The sequence below is a fragment of the Prionailurus viverrinus genome, chromosome B4, assembly GCF_022837055.1.
Source record: "Prionailurus viverrinus isolate Anna chromosome B4, UM_Priviv_1.0, whole genome shotgun sequence".
Taxonomy (NCBI): domain Eukaryota; kingdom Metazoa; phylum Chordata; class Mammalia; order Carnivora; family Felidae; genus Prionailurus; species Prionailurus viverrinus.
In genome coordinates, this window is record NC_062567.1 from 133,783,260 (window position 1) to 133,805,314 (window position 22,055).

The 22,055-nt window shown below is 56.1% G+C and overlaps 1 protein-coding gene across 7 annotated transcripts in view; it reads right to left on the reverse strand.

Annotated features, from left to right (window-relative positions):
• Positions 1 to 1,389: 1,389 nt before the first annotated feature.
• Positions 1,390 to 22,055, reverse strand: part of EFCAB6 (EF-hand calcium binding domain 6) — a 251,139-nt gene continuing 230,473 nt past the window's right edge. For 6 of the 7 annotated variants that reach the window (XM_047868126.1, XM_047868128.1, XM_047868127.1 and 3 more), the window contains 6 exons: positions 21,305 to 21,532; positions 12,064 to 12,297; positions 9,408 to 9,573; positions 7,927 to 8,111; positions 3,960 to 4,109; positions 1,390 to 1,777 (listed from right to left, as the gene is read on the reverse strand). In XM_047868126.1, the coding sequence (XP_047724082.1) occupies positions 1,655 to 1,777; positions 3,960 to 4,109; positions 7,927 to 8,111; positions 9,408 to 9,573; positions 12,064 to 12,297; positions 21,305 to 21,532 (1,086 nt within the window). In that variant the 3' untranslated portion in view covers positions 1,390 to 1,654. Of the gene's footprint in view, positions 1,778 to 3,959; positions 4,110 to 7,926; positions 8,112 to 9,407; positions 9,574 to 12,063; positions 12,298 to 21,304; positions 21,533 to 22,055 lie in introns of those variants that run through there. The other variant, XM_047868130.1, reaches the window with a different exon arrangement.

The following is a 22,055-nucleotide window of genomic DNA, read 5'->3' on the forward strand; positions in this document are numbered from 1 at the left end:
CCCTCGACGCCCCCTTGCCGGGCTGGGGAAGTCTCACTCCCCAGGGCCAACCTGCCACTGCCTTCGCCTGCCACGGGGGCCTCCCTGCCTCTCTCAGCACGGGCCTCGGTGTTGCCATATCTCCAGTGGGGGTGGGACCCCATCTTGCCAGGGGGTGTGGCCAGGGGGTCGGAGTGCCCCCAGGACAGTTAGCGCTGGCCCCTACTTCCCGAGAACTGGGTGAAGGCCACAGGAAAGGGAGGAGAATCAAGGCCGCTGGCCAGGGCCCTGCGAAGCCGCCCTCCTGGTGGCTGGGCCTCCCTCACAAGGAAACTAAGTCCTGTGTGTTTCTTCAGGCCCCATCTTGGTGAGGCCCTCAGACCCACAGAGTCTGGCCGAGAGCGAATTTCCACAGCTGCACCAGTTCAGGTCGATTAGCGAGAAAAACCAAACGCAGTGAAGCCAAGAGAGGATTCTCCCCGCCTCCGAGTCCAGCCTGGGGGTCCGGGGCTACCCGAGGCTGGGCCGGAGCAGAGCCGGCGCTCCGGGGCCTGTGACTACCCCCAAGGCGAGCATCTGGCAGAGGGGGCCTCCTCCTGGCTCCGGGCTGACGGGGCAGCCTCCAGCGCGAGCTCACCCCTCTGGGCCCGGGGGTCCTGGCCGAGCTGAGGCTGGGACCCAGCACACGGGGAGACCAAGGTGTCCGCAAAACACCTTTATGGAAAGAGAGGGCCTGTGGTGGGCGTGGCTCTTCTCCCCACACCTCACTGGCTTCCAGCGGGGAGGCCGAGACCCGCCCCTCCTGGAAATTCTGCGTACTTCGAGCTGCTGCCTCCGTGGGCCCCCGGTGGGGAGGGGTCTTGGACCTGAGGTTCTGGCGCTGCTTCTCCTCTGGAGCCACCTGGGGTGGTGTGACAGAGGGGACTCCTTGCTCCCACCCCTCCCTGATGGCCAGTGGCCACACGACTCGGGGGTACCTCCTCCCAGTTCCTTCTAGAACCTTCCAGAAGGCAGCAAACTCTACGTCTCTCTTCCATTTGCTTCACAAAAGGTGGTAAGGGTCGCAGGGATTGGAAAGTTCTCTTGGCTTGTCAGACCCGTCATGTCTGAGGAAGGGTCCCTCCCCAAAAGGTCACTGGTGGGTGCTTCTAATCAGCTGCCCGCTGGGCGGGGCCCTGGAAAGGCTGAACAGGGACAAGGCCTTAGACGTGGGCTGCCCCACCGTGAAGTCAGGCTGGCGCCTGCGTCCCTAGGGACAGAGCAACAGCCATGCAGACAAGCCCAGCAGAGACACAGATCCAATCAGGGAGGCAGGAAGGCCTCTGGTCTCCCCTAGGCAACTATGCAGGCTGTCATGAATGAAACCTCCAGAAATCTAAGTTTCTAAGCATTTTATCATTGGTGGTTCTTTTGAAGTCTTACGAATCATTTCTGCAAAGACTAACATTTTATTTGCTCCAACTGAGTGAAGGGTCCTGTGGCTCCGTGGGGCGGAGCTGTGGCTGAAGCTATGGCCGCGGGGCAGTGCAAAGCCTTAACCGCCGGGAAAGACACGGGGTTGCGTGTGTTTCTGGAGCCACCCCCCTCCCCCCGCCCCCGATTCTGTGATCTCATTCGTCTTAGGGACAGGCCACGTGGTCCCCACCCATCTGAACTGGAGGCACCCGTCGGCCGCCTACTGGAGGAAGGCCCGCAGGAAGTCGTTGTAGGAGATTTTGGAAGACAGTGTCTTGTCATAATACTCCAGGATGTGGAAGAACTCCTCCTCCGAGAGGTTGATGCTGTGCTGTCTCAGGACCTGTCGGAGAGGAGAGCAGCCCCCGCTGGTGTCGGTGACACTCGAGGGGGCGGGCAGCCAGGAAGGGGCTGGGACCCACCCGCCTCTCCTCCTCTGAAAGGCCCACCTCCAAAGTTGCCCCGAGCGGTCCTCTCCCTCGGTGCACATCCCCCTCCCTCTCCCTCCCTCTCCCCCCACTCTTCCCTCCTTCCCTCCCACCTCCTCTCTCCTAGGCCCTCACCCTCCCAAGGGCCAGTGGGTGTGAAAATGGAAGACTTCCAGAACAGGGGAAGGTGCTGGTTCCCCCCCTCCCAGCCCCCCCAGCCCTCCCAGAACAGGAGGTTAATAACCGTTGCCTCCCTGCAGGGTGGTGAGGCTGGTCCATGCGTTCAGACAAGGCCTGGACGGAGAGTAGAGAGGGCTGGAAGGGAGACCTGGCCACAGGGCCTTCGCTAGGGTTGGGGAGGAGGGGAGGGCTGCAGGTGCAGGGCGCGGGGCGTGGCGGATCCCGCAGCGCCACAGCCCCCGGCAGAGCTAGCTGCCCACCCGACAGCAACTGCCCCTTCCTCCTCAGTGAGCAGATCCCTGTGTCTCCAGCTACAAGGCAACACTTCTCGGCCTCTTTTGGGGCTAGGTACGTCCTGGCCAGTGACACCTAAGCGGGAATGTGATGTGGGACTTCTGGGAAGCCTCCTCTAGAGAGGAGGCCCTTCCCCTTCTCCTCTCCTCCTTTTCTCTGCGGCCGGGAATATGGAGGCGATGCTAGAGCCCCAGCAGCCACCAGAGACCATGAGGCGACTTCGTGGACGGAAGCCAGGTGCTGAGGGTGGCAGAGCATAAAAAATGAAGGCCCCAGTGGCTGTCCAGCCCCGTGCTGGCTCTGGCTTCCTAGCTCGTGACTTGTTTCAAGTGAGAGGGAAACGGACTTCCACTGTGTTTCAGCCACCGGGTCCCCGCTGTTACCCACAGCTGAGATCCCTTACATGCGTTCCCCCGCCGGAAGTAAAAGCGGAGACTAAGTTGCAACTTAATTTCCTACCGATGCTTTGTGTTGTGATTTGTTTCTAAGAGGGGACTAGAACGTGCGGCTGGAAGGTCCCGGGGTTCCTCCGGGCAGCGGGCGACGGTCCCCATCTGTGGGGCCGAGGGCTGGCAGCAGACGAGGAAGCTGAGCCTGGGTGTCTGAGGAGAGTCCTCGGCACCCAGCTGGCCTCTGGCTCAGGCTCTGCTGAGGCCCGGCTGCCCCTCTAGTGCCCCCCTCCCTCTGCCACCCACCCCGGTTCCTGGGACGCAGACGGGACCCCAGCCGCCTCCTTCCTCTTTGCTGGAGACTGAAGGGGACCCCGGGGCTGAGAGCTGACTTGAGCCCAAAGACAAGACAGACAGTGTGAACTGGAAAGTCACGGCGGGGGGGGGGGGGGGGGGGCGGGGGGGGGAGCCCTGAGGGCAGGTGTCCCCGAGGGCTGCGGGGACCGGCCCTCCTCCTTCCTGCAGCCCTGCCCGCCCACCCCGTGCTATTCATCTTCCCGGCTTACAACAAGAGGGTTTTACTTTTTTTGTTTAGTTGAAGCAGAGATGAAACTAAGGGACAATTTTTTTGTAAGTGCATTTCAAGGTCATAACCCTTTGTGTCTGTCTGACGTCGTGACTGTTCTTTTCTGACTGTAATACGTGATTTTGAATCTAATGTCTGGACCTCAATTATTTGCTGGACCGGCCGGCTGCTGTGGGAGGTGGCCAGCAGCACACGGGGGGCAAGAGGCAGAGAGGAGCTAGTGACCGGCTCTCGGGAGGCAGTGCTGGGCTCTGCTGCCTCGGTGGCCACAGCGGGGACCCTGCTTTGTTTAGCTCCTCGATGTGGCCGCCTGCTCTGTGGGTCTTGCGGGGCGGATGCAGGCCCCGGCTCCCCCATGCAGCCAGTCTGGGCTCCAAGGAGCACTGGCACCTGTGGTGGTGACCTGAGCCCTCAGGTCATGTCCCCACGGGGTTCTAGAAACCTTCAGGGAGGAGAACCTGGGGTCTGCAGGTGTGGGGCAGGTGGACGTAGCCCTCGATAACTTGGGGGTCCCAAGGAAGTGAGGTCCGGGACAGCCGCTCACACCGGGGCCTCTGCCGGGGGGCGGGGGGTGAGGGGTCCTCTTTTGAGGTCTTCTGGCCGCTGCTCCCCGTTCGGACGCCGCAGACGCCCAACAGCTGAGCTTACCTTCCGGAAATCAGCCACGCTCAAGAGCCCCGTCCCGCCCTCATCGTAGGCTTTGAAGGTGCGTCGCATTGGCCTCCAGCAGTGCACAATTTGGGGCTGAATCCGCAGTAAAGCCGAGTAAAAGGAAGAAGTCTCAGCACCAGCTTCTTTCTGGGGGAGAAAAAGCCCCACAGAAACCGAGAGGTGGTGAGAAAGGAGCTTTCGAATGGGCAGCATGGGGTAGACGGGCACAGCCCGGCGGCCGCGCGCTCCCCTCCCGGGCCTAAGCCCTGCTTTTGCCCCTGCTCACCCCTGCCTTGGGCTCCCCCCGGCCCACTCCCCTGTAGAATGGGGCCTGTCGGCCGGACTCACGAGAATAATGGTAGATCGCTAACCCTGCTGTTGGTACAAGGCAGCCCCCGCCTCCCCTGGCCCCTCCAACCTGGGAGGAAGGTCACTCCCTTGACCCCCGTCATCTCCCGGACTGGGAAACGGGAGGCTTGGGGACGTGAAGTGGCAGGTTCAGGACCGATCTGGGCTCCGTTCCTCCCAGGTGAAGGAGGAGAGAGAGGGCCAGACAGAGATAGCCGGCCGGTTTTAAAACAGTTTGAAGGAAAAAGAGATTTCAGACTGGGTCTCCTAGTAGGTTTATCATAATGAACAGAGTTTTTTCAAAAATTCCAAGGTTGTAATTATATCTTGTAATTAGACAGCACACTACCCTGTGATTATTTCATTTAGGTGCTATTAGATAGAAAACAAGATATTTTAGCATGATTTAACCCTAACGCGTGTCTGAATATCAGAGGTGAACCATAGGCAATAACGTGTTAACACATTTTGGGAAAGTTTAATTTTAACGCGGCACTACATAAAACCAATTAGCGCAAAGTTGAATTGCTTTCGATTTTTACATCCTTTAGCACCTAGGATGGAAACTCACCAGATACCCTGTAGCTTCAATTAGCTGCCAATTTACCCAACCTGCTGATCTGCACTGGAAAAAGCAAGGATTCTGTGTCGGCTCCTCCCACACCCATGCGCCATCTGAGAGAGCCTCTTCCCGTCCTCGCACAGCACAACCAACCGCTCTGGAAGGCCTCTGGCCCCAGCTCCAGCGTGGCCGCAAAGCAGAGTCCCAGGTGGCCTCCCCAGGGGGGCGTCTCTGCTGGCCTGGGCGCCTTACTCGTGTGGTGCGGGCCTTGGCGGCCTGCAGAGGGGACGGGCCTGGAACAAGTCACCAGGGCCAGGCGGGGCTGGCCCCGCTCTTTCCTCGGAAAGGCCGCTGGGGAGAAGTCTCCTGCCGTCACTCACAACGCAGGGTGGGACGGGATGGAAGGCAGGACCCTTTCTGAGTGGCAGCCGTCGTCTGTCGGGGTGTGAACACCAGAGCTGGGTGGGCGGGATAGAGCACACAGAGCGTGTGCCGGGACCTCTGCCCAGGGGCCCGGCTCCCAGTGGGGCCCGACTGGAGCACCTATCACCTCACTGAATACAATCTCAGTCTGACTCTCCTACGAGTTCCCGGCACCTCGGTGTGGATGGGTGGAGGGTCTGGAAGCCTCACAGTCTCTGTATGGGGCAGGGCGCGGAAGGGCTCACCCTTCGCAGGCCTCAGAACCCAGCGGATCGCCCCCTCGTTTCCAGAAGGGGAAACTGAGGCCCAGAGAGGCAGAGGAAGGCCAGAGCTGGCAGGGGGCCTGGCAGGCTGTGTGGCCTCCATCGTTCCCCACCTGTGCTCCTGGGTCCCATGAAGATCTAAGGAAGGCGGCCCTCTCTCTGCTCACAGAGGAACTGAGTTTAGAGGAACAAGTGTCTCAACTTTAAGTTTTTCTTCCGTAACTCGGCCAAAGCCTTTGATGCTAGCTCGTGCTTGTCTAAAGTGGAAATTCCACTCGGATGGGACCTGATCTTGCACAAAACTACCTACAAATTTAGCTGCCTAGAAATTTTCTGCAAGGGATCCACTGTTTGCTGGGCTGACCCGTCATGACCCTGTGGCTGCCAGGCACGGGCGGGGACCGGCTGGGGCTGGCCGGGTCTGCCCCACACCCTGGTCCCCGCCGCTGAGCCCCCAGGGGCCTGGGAGCCGCTGTTGGTTCCCCAGATGGACAATGCCAGCTATACTCGACTTGTTCTTTAATTCGACAGAATGGAATTCACTGTTACAGATGATGGAATATGAGCAGGAAAAAGTGGTTTGTTTGTTTTTTTTCCTTCATAGTTTGGAAAGACCGGAGAGAGGCGAGTCTGGGCAAACACTGGCTGGACTGTGTGTGGGTCCAAATCATTGAGAACAATGGTAAAAATCCTCCAGCTGCTATTTAAGCATCTTTAGGTTCCCATTCCTCTTAAAAGAAAGAAAGAAAGAAAGAAAGAAAGAAAGAAAGAAAGAAAGAAAGAAAAAAGAAAGAAAGAAAACCACAGTCAGTGCATCGTGGGTGCAGTTTGTACAGAAAGATGATGAGTCTCCAACCTCTACCACCGTGCACCCGGAGGAAAGGGTCTGGCCTGCTTCAGATGGCTGATGAATGAATACGCTTCGATGTGTCCGTTAAAAATGTTTCACTTTGCTATGACCCCCCCTGCCCCCGCCCCCGGCTTCGCCTTTTCCGTTAACTGACTGATTACTGTTCCCTGTGCCTCGTATGAACAGCCGTGCTGTCCCTGACTGTCCGCCATACAGATGTCTCCAGGTGCTGGGGGAAGAGTCACCATAACCAGGCGTCAGCCACCCGGGGAGTCTGAGGACCTGAGATCCAGTCTTGGGTTCCCAGTCTTGGGTCTCCAGACCCGTACGGGGCTCCAGAAGGAGAGAAAGAACATGTCTGAACTATTTCCAAGAAAGGAAATTCTGAGCTGTCTGCAAGGTTCTGGAAGCCTGGCGGAGGCCTTACCTTCAGTTACACCTCTTGCCTCCCAGGCACAAGCTCCCCGAAGTACCTGCCAGCTCGCTGGCAGACCCTGGCGGTCAGGTGCTCACCTGAAAAGTGCCCCGTGCTGTACAGGCCTTTAAGTAATGGAGGAGATCGGGCAACAAAGAATTGCGTGACAAGTGTATATACACACGCCTTATACGTGTGCAAACATGGGCCACATAAGCATCACACACACACACATCACACGTGCACACGCACATATCCTGTAAGTGTGGTATACACATATATCACATGTGCACATACACATATCATGTGATATACATACATATCACATGTGTATATCATACCCTGTGATATACATGTATCATTTATGTCATACACACGCGATATATACATATATGTGTATAGAGAACATCTCAGCCAATTTTCTGGGTCCACGTGGAGGTGGCAGTGAGACTGGAGACATTTGACAAGTGGGTCCTCACTGGCCAGCGGCCCCCCCGAGCCTCTGTGTCCGCTTCATCCACCTTTTCTTTCTTCTTTCTTTCTTTCTTTCTTTCTTTCTTCCTTCTTTTTTTTTTAGTTTTTTAAAAAGTTGAATAAACATTAAAAAAAATTTTTTTTAAAAAGGGGGGCGCCTGGGTGGCTCAGTCGGTTAAGCATCCAACCTCGGCTCAGGTCATGATCTCACAGTTTGTGGGTTTGAGCCCCACATCGGGCTCTGTGCTGACAGCTCAGAGCCCAGAACCTGCCTCGGATTCTGTGTGTCTGTTTCTGCCCCTCCCCCGCTCGTGCTCTGTCTCTCTCTTTCAAAAATAAATAAACATTAAAAAAAATTTTTTTAAGCTTATTTATCTCGAGGGGGGTGGTGGTGGCAGAGAGAGGGAGCGAGAGAGAATCACAAGCAGGCTCCACGCTGTCAGGGCAGAGCCCTAGGTGGGGCTCAAGCTCACGAACCGGGAGATCATGGCCTGAGCTGAAATCCAGGGTCAGACCCTTAACCGACTGAGCTGCCCGGGCGCCCCGCGCCCACCATTTCTATGGACTTACGACAAATTGAGACAGAGGGGCGGCCCACGCCCACACTTTCCAAGAGTCAGTCTACGTACCATCTTGTTTGCGTTCTGGATCTTCATTCTCTGCATCAGCGAGGTTTCCTTCGCTTTCAGCAGGAGGACACAGCTCTGAATGAAGTCACAGTAAGCAAATTTCCCGCTGTTCTTTACATCATACTTCACGGCGAGCCGCTGAGATTCCTCTTTGCTTATGTCCAGACTGAACTTCTCCACGAGAGCTAAAGACAAAAACGTCAATTCAGTTGGTGGCAAACTGTTCACTCACTCGTTTGTTCACGCACGCATTCATGCCGTAGGCCCTGGCTTGGGTCCTTGCTACAAAGGCAGACTTTGCGTAAGTGATGCCTTCCAGCCAAGCGCAGCCCGTAAGATGCTGCTGTGTGTGATGGGCAGACGGAGGTCCCTCTGCCTTGGCACCGTGGAAACAGCAGAAGAAGTGTCACCGGCGTTTGCCGGGCAGGGTGACGCTGGGCTGGGGAGCCCACAGGAGTGGCCTGAAAATGCCTCTGATGTTCCAACTTGCAGGAGGTCAACGGCAGGGCACGGAAAATACAGAATAACTTCTGAGAATTAATACATACTTTTTTTTGGGTTTTTTTTGCAGAATTGAATTTTGGATGTACCACTCAAGTCGGACAAGCTGAGGAGAGTAAGATCTGGTGGCTTCAGTGGGTTCATGGTTAAAAACTAAACACAGCAATCATGCTGCCAGCAGGACCAGCTAAGGTTCATCAGTCTCAAAACCAAGAGGGTTAACTAAAACACGAGTGGAAATTGAAACATGCGTTAAAACCAACGGTGGCTGAAACCAACGTGGCTGATTTGGTGTCGGTGAAACACGTCACATTAACACAGTGGAGCAACGTTGGACTATCAGTGGTTTCATATTTTGTATTTCATTTAGAAGTGGCTACTTTTTGTAGGAGCTGTTCGCTTGAGAGAGTTCACACGTTGCTTCGTTTGCACGTTGGTAAGCCATGATTGTCATAAAAGTGATTTATTAATACTGGAGATTCTCAAGAAAAAACTTTCCTTAAAAAGGGATCTAAAGATTAGGCCAGAGGAGGGGGTGTCCGACTTCAGGGGGCTACCAAGCAGGGGGGCGACAAGGCCAGATCGATCGTGTAAAATGTTGCACAAACAAGACACGACCATTAGCGCAAGTTTAAGTCCAACTGATGGAATTTGAAGAGCTCATCGAAGTGACACGTGGTGACAGCTGGATCAGTGGGACAGAAGCAATGGGGTGGATGGGCCTGCAGGTCCCCGGCCACCGCCCTCCTCCACCTGTCCCACCCTGGAGCTCTCCAAGTCTGTTAACAGAGACCACAACCAAGTCTGTGATTTCTAAGGCGGGGAGTCACGGTTTGCCTCCCTCCCTCTCTGTTTGTAACTATGTTTTATCCCTCGAGCCTGGCGTTTATGGAGGTGCTTGGTAGCCACCGCGAGGGAGATGCTCCCGCTCGTTCCCTGTGGATTTGTGCCGGCAGGGCGACCCCACTGTGAGAACGTACCTAGGAACTCAGCCGTGGTGATCTCCCCCTGCTTGGTCACGTCCTTCCCTTTGCATGCCTTCAGGAACTCCCGCCAGCAGCCCTGAATTCTCCTCCGGAGCTTGCTCTCTATGGGCTCACAGTTCTGCAGGGGCAGGGTGTCTGCTGTGCTTGCACTGGCCGGGGTCTAGCGAGAGAGAGAGAGAAAAGGAGGGGTCTTGCAGCGTGAGATTCAAAACGAAGAAATAATACAAGCTATCACAGACAGGCCTCGGGTTGAGGTTCACAACTGCGCCGGCAGGATGAGCTCAGAAATAAGGGAAAAGCAAAGCGTAGGTGGTAATTCTGCCATTTAACTTCCATTTCCATCGGCGGGCCGTATTTGTGCCGAAACACAGTAACCAACATGGTTTTGGAAATAAACATAGAGCCAAGATTCAAGTTTAGGGAGATGTTATTTAACTATATTAATTACGTGTGTGTGTGTGTGTGTGTGTGTGAGAGAGAGAGAGAGAGAGAGACAATATTTTTCACCAGAGGAAGAGTCTTATCAAAGACAGGGAGTCACCTGTCATTTTCATGGATGTCCAATCCTATACTCCCTTCCAGAATGTCCTATATTGTGAACTCACATGGACCAACTATAAGGCTATCTTATTGCATTTTCTGTTTAAATATGGGGAATGAATTGAATGCAGCCCAGGCATCGCCCGTGAACACGTCCTGTCGTCCTGTAGAGTAGTGAACTTGGGGCACCTGGGTGGCTCAGTTGGTTACGCGTCCGACTTTGGCCCGGGTCATGAGTTCGAGCCCCACATCGGACCGTCTGCTGTCAGCGCAAAGCTCGCTTCGGGTCCTCTCTCTTTTTCTCTCTCTCTCAAAAATAAAATAAACATTAAAAAAAAAAAAAAGTCCAATACAGGAACAAACTCCATTGAATTCCTGGTCTTTCTCCCAAATTCTGTACCACCCGAGCCTTCCCCCTCTGGGTTGATGTAACGCCCTTCTCCCAGGTGTTCAAGTCAAACCCTTAGAGGCTCTCCTGGACTCTCTCCCTCTCCACCCCACACCGAGTCCACTGGGAAATCCTGTTGGCTTTACCTGACTGCCGGCCACCGGCTCCCCACTGCCCATCTCACTCAGAGCCACCGGGCCTCTCCCCTGGACCACTGGAGCCTCCTCCCCACCTGCTCGCTTCTGCCCACCCCCCTCCAGCCCCCACTCCATCCACAGCCTCTATTCCACACACAGAATCCACAGGAGGCTTTTTAAAGACTCTGCAGCCCACATCACTCCTCTGTTTAAACACCCGCAAGGGCTCCAGCCTCTGGAGTGAAAGCCAGAGTCGCCCCACACCGCCCGCCTGTCCCCCCCCGCCCCCCCGCACCGCCCCAGCGTGTTTTCCGCGGCTTCCCTGACAGTTCTAGACTCGGGGGCTTAAGACAGCACAGTTATTCCCTTACAGTTCTGAAGGCCAGAAGCCTGAGGTGGGTCCTACTGAGCTAAAACCAAGGCGTCAGCAGGACGGTGTTCTTTCTGAGGTTCTAAGAGAGAATCTGTTCCTTACCTTTTCTGGCATCGAGAGGCGCCCACACGTCTTAGCCTGTGGCCCCTTCCCGCACCTTCCAAGTCGGGAGCAACAGTGGAGACTTTCTCAAATGGCGTCTCTCCGACACGGACCTTTCTGCCTCTGCGTCCCCCGTTTACAGGTCCCTGTGATTGCCTCCGGCCCACCCGGACACTTAGGCTCTTCCCTTGTTAAGTCGGCTGATTAGCACCTTTAATTCCACCTGCAACCTTGATCCCCCCGTGCCATGTGAGGTGACATATTACAGGTCCTAGGGATTAGGACACCGACATCTTTGGGGTGCTCCTGACCCCACCCCTTCATTCTGCTCTCCTCAGTGTCTCCAACTCGCTAAATACATGACGTGCCCATCATCCCCGACAAGAACGTAAACTCCGCCCGGGCAAGGGACGCTTGTTCACTCTCAGCTCTCGAAAAGACCCAGCACAGAGTAGGTGTGCAATAAATTCTGCACACGGTTGGGATCCTCTCACCCACCCTTTCTCGGGGCTGCTGCCCTCCGGCTTGCAGATGAGGCGAGCGCCTCAGGGAGGCCGGCCCCCTTCCCGCACCCCAGACCGGGCGGCTCAGCCCCGGGGCCAGAGCCGCAGAGTTAGACAGGCCTGGGTTGGAAACTGGATCTCCCCGTGTCCAACTGAGGGACCCTGAGCACGTGAGGACACCTCTCAGAGCCTCGTATCTTCAACCGCAAAATGGGGGTGACGACACGTTGCGGTTGGGCGCGTGTAGGGCCCTTGCACAAAGCGGACGCCGACCATGGGGTGTCCGCCTTCCTGCCCGATGAACGCCCAGCTCGCTGATCGAGAGTCTTCTGTCCCCACTCCCGTACCCATTTCCTACCCCGAATCCTCCTCATTCCTCCTTCCAGCCCTCACGCCTTCCTTCCACCCAAGCCTCCCCCAGCCCTTCCCCACACCTCCCTCCCCCCTCCAGGCAGGTGAGTGCTAAGGACCCACCTTGGGCTCCTCTCCTGTGCCCCCGCCCCGGGCTCACCCTATGGCACCTTGTCGGTCACCTGCCACTCAGGACCACTGGGGTTTGGGGATCTGGGGACCCGGGGCGCAGTGGCGCCGCGAGACGAGGACTCACAGGGGGGTGGCTCTGCGTTTTCAACCCCGCTTTGAGGTCGGGAGCAGGCGTCGATGAAGCTGCGGATCTGCTTCTCTCTGAGACTTCGGGAACACTGCAGCCTTTCTGGGCCTTGGTGGAACTGCCACTGGCTGGCGGTGTGGCCCCTCTCTCGGAGCTGAACATGCTCAGGAAGTCCAGATACTTGAGCCTCCCCTTGGCATTGACCGGCATCTCGCTCCACAGTCTGTCGAACTGGCAAAGAAGCAGAAGTCGTTCCCGGGGGTTAGTGTGAAAGCCCAGCAGAGTCCCCGCAGCGCCCACGAGAGTGGACAGAAGCCAGTGGAGGCCAGCGCTCACGCCGGCAGGGGGGCCGAGGCCTGCGGCAATGAAAACAAATTGAAAAAGGAAAAGAAAAAAAATCCGCTCAGCCTCCACTTGATGGAGGCATCCGTGAGAGAGGAAAAGCAGAGACAAGAGGATTATTCACGGCTTCCACAGGACAATTTTTTAATTGGATTGGGCCCTTAGTGAGTAGTTGAACGCCATTAAATGTTGTGATTAGTCACAGAGACTGAGCGGCAGTCTATGAGAACACTTTAGGAGAAAATGCAAATCCAGGCCCTGGCCCACCTTGGTCCCGGGGAAGCCCGGCCGGACTCATTTCTCTTCCTCGCGGGCGCCTGAGTTCTGCCAACAGCTGGCCAGGCACCTCGGCCCTCAGCCGCTGTGTTCACGGCCAGGTGCGTGTCCCCGAAGGGCCAGCCCTGTCCTCTCACAAGGTGGAAAGGGAGGCGTCTGGGAAACCAGAGAGAAGGGTACGGCTTTGGGCTGGTACCGTCTGACGTCACAGGCCACGTCGGAACCACACGGGTGGAGCAGAATGATGCCAGCAACCTAAATGAGCCACTTTGGATGACTGAAGCTGAGAAGAGGGGTAACTGATTCAGAACCAGTGGGGTCCCCGCCTCCCGCGCCCACCCAGGAGAGCAGCGGCCTCTAGGGGCAAGGGGAACGGTGTTTCCCGTCCGTCCCTCGGGCCTGACCTTGACCGGAGGCCAGCATCGCTCCTGGCCTCCGCTGGGGTTTCCAAAAGGCAAATTATGAGAGACAGTACCGGTTGGGTTTGAAATTCCGGAAATGAAGTACTGGGGGGTGGGGAAGAGAGGAGGAATGTTCTAGGCCCTGAGAAGGGAAGAAGGTTTAGTTTGGGACAATATTCTTTTTTTTTTTTTTTTTTTTTTAACATCTATTCATTATTGAAAGATAGAGAGAGAGGAACAGCAGGGGAGGGGCAGAGAGAGAGGGAGACACAGGATCCAGAGCAGGCTCCAGGCTCCGAGCTGGCAGCACAGAGCCCGATGCGGGGCTCGAACTCATGAGCCGTGAGATCATGACCTGAGCCCAAGTCGGAGGCCCAACCGACTGAGCCACCCGGGCGCCCCATAGTTTGGGACAATATTTTTGATTCACGTTTTAAACTTTTTATTTCAGAAGAATTGTAGATTTGCAGGAAGTTGCAGGGATGGTACAGAGAGAACCCTGGTGCCGTCCCCTAAAGGTCACGTCTTCGGGAACAACTTCGAAACCAGGTTGTGGACGGTGCCGTGTACGGACGGTTCAACGTCATTTGTGACGTATGCAGAAGCGCGTTGCTTTAATTTTGATCGGTGAGGTCAAACCAGCTGGTGGAGGGGAAGTGAGAGACCTTGAGAAAGTGACCACGTGTCTGTCTCAGACAGACCTCACCGTCACCAATGGCGGTCATCACCCCCAGTCAGGAGGAGGCTCGCCGCCCGTCTCCCTCCAGGAAAGTTCTCCCAACGCCCCGGAGCAGATGTCCGGGGCTCTTCTCTACCTTCCCGCCTGTGCTGAAGCCACCTCTGCAGGTGACGCCAATCTGCCCGGTCCTGCAGCTCTCTGAAGGTTGTCTGAGATTCATCTTTAAATGTCCTGCATCTCCCGAAGGGGCCGGCACATGGTAGGTGCTCTAGAAATGTTTGCTCGGCTGCTGAAAGTCCTGAAAAACTCACCTAAGACCGATCAGACAACGGCAAGACCCTTTAACAATGAAGGGGACAGACGGTGCTAAGCCACATCGTGATCGCATTCATCACGAAAGGCTTTCAGGAAGCAGAGCAGGATGCGGCTTCCTGGAAGAGGAAGCGGGTGCCACGGGCTCTCGTGCACTCCTATGTTAGCCACGTGGGGGAGGAAGGAGGAGGAAGGTCACGTTATCAAGGGGAGATACAAAGAAGGGTGCCAGTATTATGGACCCCGTGGAAACCTGAAGCATGGGAGTGAGGACGTTTATAAAGCCGCTAAGGACAGCAACGGTGTCTCTTGTAACCTCCTGGTGCAAATGAAGTCCAGGAGGGAGCCCGGAAGCCCTCTCTTCGCCAAAGGAGCCTCACCATGAAGGCAGAATGAACGTGGCCAGGAGGACACCGAAGCGGGTGGGTGGGAAAGGGAAACCCACACGTGGCTCCTCAGTCCTGACAGATCGCGCCCCAGAATGCTGATGGAGCCCTACAGATGCTGCAGGGGACGGAGGCAGGTGGGGCTGGGGGGACAGGAGAGGCATCAAGAAGCCTGCAAACAGGGCACCACACAAGGGGCTTCTGACCCGTGAGCTGGGCGTGAAACCTGGGCAAAATTCTGATGGTTCGTGAGCGAGTAAGTTTCCACGTGGCGGAAGGTGTGCTTCCTGAAACATCCCCTTCAAATGCAGAGAAGCCGTTAACTACCTTCCGAGCGCCTAAAGATCTCTGACTTTGGGCCCCACTTCTGCAGGGAGGCAAGCTGCCGGAGATCGCCACTCGCATCTAACAGCCAGAGAAAGCCGAGTATCTACACCGTCAGAAGCGTTCGGGGCGCCCGGGGGGCTCAGTCGGTGAAGCGTCCAACGCTTGGTTTCGGCTCAGGTCATGATCCCACGTTTGTCGGTTCGAGCCCCATGTCGGGCTCTGCGCTGACAGTGTGGAGCCTGCTTGGGATTCTCTCCCTCCCTCTCTCTGCCCACCTCTCTCTCTCCTTCAAAAAAATAAATACATAAACTTAAAACAAAACGAGATCAGAGCTGTTTTAGAGCCCATCAGAGAGCTGAGGTTCCAGGGAGCCGAGGGGACCGAATGCCACGGAGCCCCAAGTCTCCGAGGAGAGCCAGACACGCCAGCTCTCACGCCTGGCAGCCCTCGGGAAGAAGCCAGCTAGCACGTTCCAGGCCGAGCGTGTGCCGGCACGTGAGGCTGGGATGACGGAGAGGCCCAGAGACAGGGCACGCTCGCGCTCACAAGCTCCCCTCCACCCGCCTCTGCTGCTGCTCCGGAGAGAGAGAGCACGGGAGGGGACAGACTCGCAACACCGCACGCTTCTCCAGACCCTCCTCTCACGGGAAGCGAAAGCCTTAAGCCACTGGGGGAGGCGTAGCAAACCCACTCAAGACCAGGACCCCTGGGGGAGGGAAGGAAGCAAACCCTTGTGTCTCTAGGAGGGGTAGATCCACAGATCCACGGCCCCAGGCGGAAGGGTGCGGGCAAAAGCCCCGTGCTTCTGAAGGAGGGGCAGCGACCCTAGGATCTGTACCTCTACCAAGCAAAGGTCAGAGGTCGGCTACCTCCTCTCCCGCCCAAGACCCACCCACCACGGAGACGGGGCAGAGTCTGACCGCCACAGAAGGGGGTGTGGAGGGGCAGGAATGCGGAGAAGGCGCCACCCTGGCCTAAACCAGGCTGGACCAGGAACGCCTGGACAGCGCCACCCTGCGTAAGCCTGGCCCTGAGCACGGGGGACCCTCTCCCTGCTGGAGGGTCCGACGCCTGTGCACCACGCACCCCTAGGGTGGGGGCAGCAACAGTAACACTCGAACGCAGCTCAACTGCCGACCAGACTGATTCCGGAATGCCCTTCCGTTCGCGGTCCGCCAGAAGAGGTATGTCCACGTTCAGCCATAAATACTATCGATATCTCTGTCTCAACTCTTCTTTACATGACGTCTGGCTTTCAATAAAAAGAAAGGAAATCTAGACCTGTCGACAAAAGATGAACTGACCCATCGCCAAGAGATACAGCAATCACCCGACGAGAGTCAGAGGAGGCTCCTTTTGTGGGGTCATCAGACAAGGACTTTCAAACAACTGCGGTTAACACGTCAGCAGACCGAGTAGAAAAGGTATGTAACTTGCACGAACAGAAGGGGTAGAGAGATGGAAAGCAGTTTTTGAAGATACATGTCCTGGGGCGCCTGGGGGGCTCAGTTGGTTAAGCATCTGACTTTGGCTCAGGTCACGATCTCCTGGTTCGTGGGTTCGAGCTCCGCATCGGGCTCTGCGCTGACAGCTCAGAGCCTGCTCGGGAGCCTCTCTCTCTCCCTCCCTCCCCCGCTTCCTCCCTCTCTCTCTCTCTAAATAAAGTTAAAAAAAAATAATAACAATAAAAATGCACCGTCTTGTTCAAGCACAACGGGGAAATCGGGCTGAATAGAAACGGAGCCGTGACACCAGAGGCCCGTGGGTGTGTGGCCCACAGGAGCCGGCGTCAGCTACATGTAGTGGGGGGGGGCGGCACCCCTTCCAGGAACAGGGACAAGATGCCCCGTGTGAGGTGGGCAATTAGAGGCAAGCCACCGACCTGCTACCTGAGGGGGCAACAGAGGCAGCCAGGCAGAGCTGGGACGGGCCTGTGCTGCCAATGGGCAGCCTTTCTAGAGTCACCGAGGACCAGACCCCGAGGCCGAGGTGGGAGGCGTCCAGCCCCCACAACCAGGCCGAGCCACGGCGAACCGCCTGGCCGTGGGGCCGCGTGGAAGGGCCACGCCGGGCAAGCTGCGTGTGGAGGTGTCAGGGACTTCGAACAGCCTCCTGGCTCCGTCCCTCCTCCTCCCGTGTCTCTGACGGGGTGCTTTCTTCCTCTTTGGGGTCGGGCGCCCGGAGAAAGCGTGCACAAATTAGCAGATACCAGCACCGAGAGACGCTGGAAGACAGGTTAGCGCTCTCTTCGCAGTGTCGGGGGGGAAACCTCAGACACAGACTCCCGTCCCCAGACTATCTCCTAAGGAGAAGGGTGAAGCAAGTGAGCTTCACGGAAGACGAGTGAGCGGGAAGCAGGAGTGCATGGCGGATGTGGCTGCGGGCAGAGACCCAGGAGACCTCAACATCGCCCCCGCCCAGCCCCTCCACCCGCAGCACCCCACCCCTGTCCACGGCTCCCCTGCCCTTCGGGCTCCTGTGGTCCACTCACCCTTCTCCCGCACACCCGACCTCCTCTGCTCCCAGGCCCCGAGCCGCCTCCTCAGGGGAGCCTTCCCTGACTGCCCTACGCAAAGGCTGACAGCTCAGAGCCTGCTCGGGAGCCTCTCTCTCTCCGCACCACCCTGGTTCCCACTCCCGGGGCCTCTGCGGCATTTATCACCAGCCAACACGCACGTCTCACTCACTCCCCCTGCCCCTGAAAAAGCGCAGACCACGAGGGCAGATCTGCGCTGCCCACAGCAGCTCATCTAATGCAACACGCTCGCCGCTCCTGCTTCCGGAATGTTCCCTCCACCTGCACTGCTCTCTCCTGTCTCCTCTCAGTGGCAACTCCCACCACCCCAACGTCACGCCCTTAGGGAAACTGCCCTGACCCTTGGGTCCAGGCCCCCACTGCTGGCCCATCCTAGCAGGGAGCAGCTTGTACCAACATAAATAACGCACAGCTCTCCCCTCCGTGGATCCAAGCTCAAAGGAAGCAGGGAGCAGGTCCCCCTTCGTTGCTCAGGACCTAACATCACCACTGTGCACAGAGGGCCCCCAGTAAGTGAACGAGCAGATGGGTGCCGCCTTCAGCCACTCAGTGCATCGTCAGGACAGACAGCCTTGTGCCGAACAACAGGCAGACGTGCCCTGTGAGCCAGGCCAGGGGATCGGGAGCTCAGGGTAGAGGCGGGGAGGCCAGAGTGGGGCATGGCCAGTTCCTCCAGCTACAGGTATGGTCAGGAAAGGCTTCGCTCGGCTTGGAGCCAGTCCTGAAGGAGGAGTTGGCGTGGCTAGATGTGAGGGGGCAGGGGTAGGGAGACAGCAGCGAGCGGGAGAGGCTGAACAGCCCGGCTGGAGGGGCAGGCATCGAGCTTAGGGAGTGTTGTGTGCTCCCATTTCATAGGGAAGGACAATGAAGCTCAGAGAGGTTGTGTAACTTGTCCAAGGTCACACAGCTGGACAAGCACAGAGGCAGAACTGAAACCCCCACCTGTCTGCCTGAGAGACTGTTGGTTCTTTGTCTGTGTTCTTCTAGTGTCCTAGAGGTGTCTGTTTAAGAAACACCATGCTTGAGGGGTGTCTGGGGGGCTCAGTCAGTTAAGCGTCTGACTCTTGATTTCAGCTCAGGCCATGATCTCATGGATCATGAGATCAGATTGAGCCCCACATTGGGCTCTGCCCTGACAGCACAGAGCCTGTGTGGGATTCTCTGTCTCCTGTCTCTGCCCCCTTGCATTCTCTCTCTCTCTCTCTCTCTCTCTCTCTCTCAAAAATAAATAATAAAAAAAAGAAAAGAAAAAAGAAACACCACACCTGAAATGGTCGGAAATGTTTGACCCTTCCTTTCCCTAACGTAGCTGTAAATATAGCTAAATCCTCACGCAATTACCAAGACTGACCGAAACTGCCTGACCGGGAGAGGCTCTCTCTGTGGGTCTCTCTTTTCTTAAGCAACATCCAAGTGGACCCAGTTCCCAGGCCTTTATAACACGCTTTCTGGGGAGCCACAAAGCCCCATCAGTTTCCAACTCCACCTGCTCAGAAAGTTGCTCCCCTTTTCTGAAAGGTTAATTACACCGGAAGTTTTCAAAGGAGCTGGTACTTCCCTGCTTTCGGAGCTCGGTCATCCAAGAAAGCTGACCTCTCGGATTCATGATAGTTGGATGTTTTTTTTCAGGATGAGATCGTTTTTAGAAGACATGAGATCTGTACTCAGATGCTGGTTAACACGGCTGGACCTGTCCCAGAATCTTCGGGGAACCCTTCTGAGTAGTGGCAATTGGGGTCTAGACATGTTAAGGAGCCAAACTACTTCTGTGTCTCCCTGTACCACACCTTGTCCCATCGAACCCAGAAGGTCATGGCCCACGGGTCACACAAGGATCTTTGCTTCCTGTTTACCAGCCTGTGTGCAGAAGCTCCCTTCTCAAACAGTGCACAAGTTTTGCTAATCATCACCCAACTTAAACCATGGTTCTTATGCCAGATTTTGATGTCCTCGGTGATGCAGGCTGTATTTGCGATGTGTCTGCATAGTTTTAGAAGGCAGAATAAAAAAAAAAAAAAGTATCTGATTTTGTTGCAGAGGCGGGAGGCTGGATGTGCGGGGATGGTGAAGCTTTCTTGGTGGACAATTAAAATCAGATTCTCTGGTACAGGTGTCAGATATGCTAGCACATCACTAATTTATATCTATAATGAGAGTAACCGTTTACTCATTTAGATGAAATGAAAAATCTTCATTAGTAAAACCTTAGTTAGTTCGCCCCATAGAACCATAAACACAACTGGGTTAATCGTAAAGGTTTCCATCCATGTATAGTAACGGGGACGAGCGTTTGCAAACAGCGATCTCGCTCAGCTCTGACGATCTACGAGACCGAACTGGGGAAAAGCACTTTAATTCGGCTTAGCAAAAATGATCATGATGCTTTAAAAAGGTGATATTTTAGGAAAGTGAAATCTGATGCTCGAATTCTTAATGTTAGTGAACTCGTTCTTTAGGGTGGGGAGTCCTGAGGCCTGGGTGGCGATGGGCATCGAATGTGACGGTCTCCCTTCCATGTGAATACTCTTAGTTCTCATCCGGGACCCCTGAGAAAATGAGGCCTGAGGGTAGAGCGCCCCATCTTGGGAGGGGAGGGTGACCTCTCCACCGGGAGCTGCAGGAAGCTACTCGGGCTGAGCTGGGGAAGGAGGGCGCTGGAGTACTTTCTGAAGTAGTTTGGATTTTGGCTTCCACCCGAGTGACTCTGTGGCACTAGGGCCCCGGCTTGTTTGACAAGTGCGGAGGGCTTGTAGCAGTGTGTCTGCTGACGGGGGGGGGCAGGGAGCTCTGCTTCCGTGTTCGGATCGTCGGTGCTCTGTGTCACCCCAGCTGTTCGGCCACTGGACGGTGGGGGTGGAGAACGTGCACGCTAAACCCGCCACGCTATCCGTTCACCGGGACTTGCTGAGCACCTGCTCTGTGCCGGGCTCTGTTTTGGCGTTTGGGCCACAGCGAGGAGCAAGCCACCTGGGGAACCGTCCCCCGGCACTAGCATTTAGTGTTACTATCGACTGAAGTCTGGAAACTGCAAGGCAGGTCCTCCGGATGCATCCTGCTGGCAGGCCCTGGGAGGCCACAAGGGGCCAAAGAAGCCCAGGGTGGCAGGTTGCCAGAGCTAAAAAGAGCACCACTGGTTTTTGAGGAGGGAGCCGCAGAGAATCCCTTCTGGGGGTTCTGTGTGGGGCAGCAGGGCCTCAGAGAGGGTGGCCTTGTCCAGCCTGTGCGGTGGGCACGTCACCAGCATGCCTGCGGTGGGATCCCCAGAGCATCCGAAAGTGCTAGCAACAGAACCAGGGAGAGGGAACGGGAGGGGAGGCAGGGTGGCGGGAGGCCCAGAGCAAATCACAGGCTCTGAGCTGCCCCGTTCAGGTGTTGGGGGAAGACCGGCTGCCTCTTGGGGTCACACAAGCTCTGGGATTATCTAGGGAAGGAGAGGGAGAGTGGTCGCTGGGACCGAATTTAATTTGATTTAAAAAATAAAAGTGACTGGGGCACTTGGGCAGTTCAGTTGGTTAAGCATCCAAATCTTGATTTCGGCTCAGGTCCCGATCTCATGGTTCATGAGATCAAGCCCCGTGTCAGGCTCTGTGCTGACAGTGCAGAGCCTGCTTGGGATTCTCTCTCTCTCTCTCTCTCTCTCTCTCTCTCTCTCTGTCTCCCCCCGTCACTCTCTCTCCCTCCCTCCCTCCCTCTCTCTCTGCCCCTCCCCTGCTTGCACACACGCTCTTGTGCACTCGCTCTCTCTCAATAAACTTTAAAAAATAAAGAAAAAAAGTGACATAATTTGCACCCCGATCGAAAAGTTGCAAGTCTTACTTGTCAAACAGAAAACTCCTTCAATGAGATTGAAAACAAAACAGCAACGACACCACCCCCTGCTCCGCCCCCAAGCCTTCAAGTATTCTAAACTCTCCATGCCCTGGGGAACGGTTGGCCGGGCATTCATACGTTAGGATGAGGAAGCAAATGCATTTCTTACTTGCTCATCGGTCAGAACCTGCACGTGGCGAGCACAAAGAGCCCTGAATTCGTCCCTGGAGGCGGTGTTCGTTTTCATGGTGTCGAAGTTGTCAAAGTCCTGAGCAATCGCACAGTAACAGGAGCCCACTGCCTTGTGGATCCGAGCCAGGAGCTCCTGGTGTGCTGTTTCCTTGGGAGTCGTGGGTGGTGGGCCTTGGGGCATTTTCTCGGCCCACTCGGCAGCAGTCTGGGCAGAGCAGAAAGGAAGATTGATTCACTTAATAAATTATAAACCATCTCGTGGCTCTGGGCCCCGGGGGAGCCCCAACCAGAGGTTCAGACCTGGCGGACGGGGAAGCCTGGGCTCACCGACCATGGAAGGAGGAGCAAAAGTGAGTCACTGCCACCAGGCAGGCTGCATGCAGAGTCGTCCCAGGGAGGGCGGGACTTTGTCCTCATCCGTTCACTCACTCGGTCTGTCTTTTGGTCCATTTCACAAACACACAGCGAGTGTCTGCTCTGAGGTAAGGGACGGAACAGGGGGTATGTCTCTGGACTGCTTTTATTTCCCGACATTAGTGCAGTGGATTTATACTTACAGCGGTTAGAATCTGAAAGGCAGGTTTCGATGGCCGTTACTACGTGATGGTGCAGCGCCACTGTGGGCTAAGTGTTCCCTTAAGCCCCAGATTTCTCAAGGCTCACAGAGATTGAGTCACGGCGAGGGCAGAATTTGTGGGGTCGGAGGCAGAGGCGGGCAGAGGACCAGA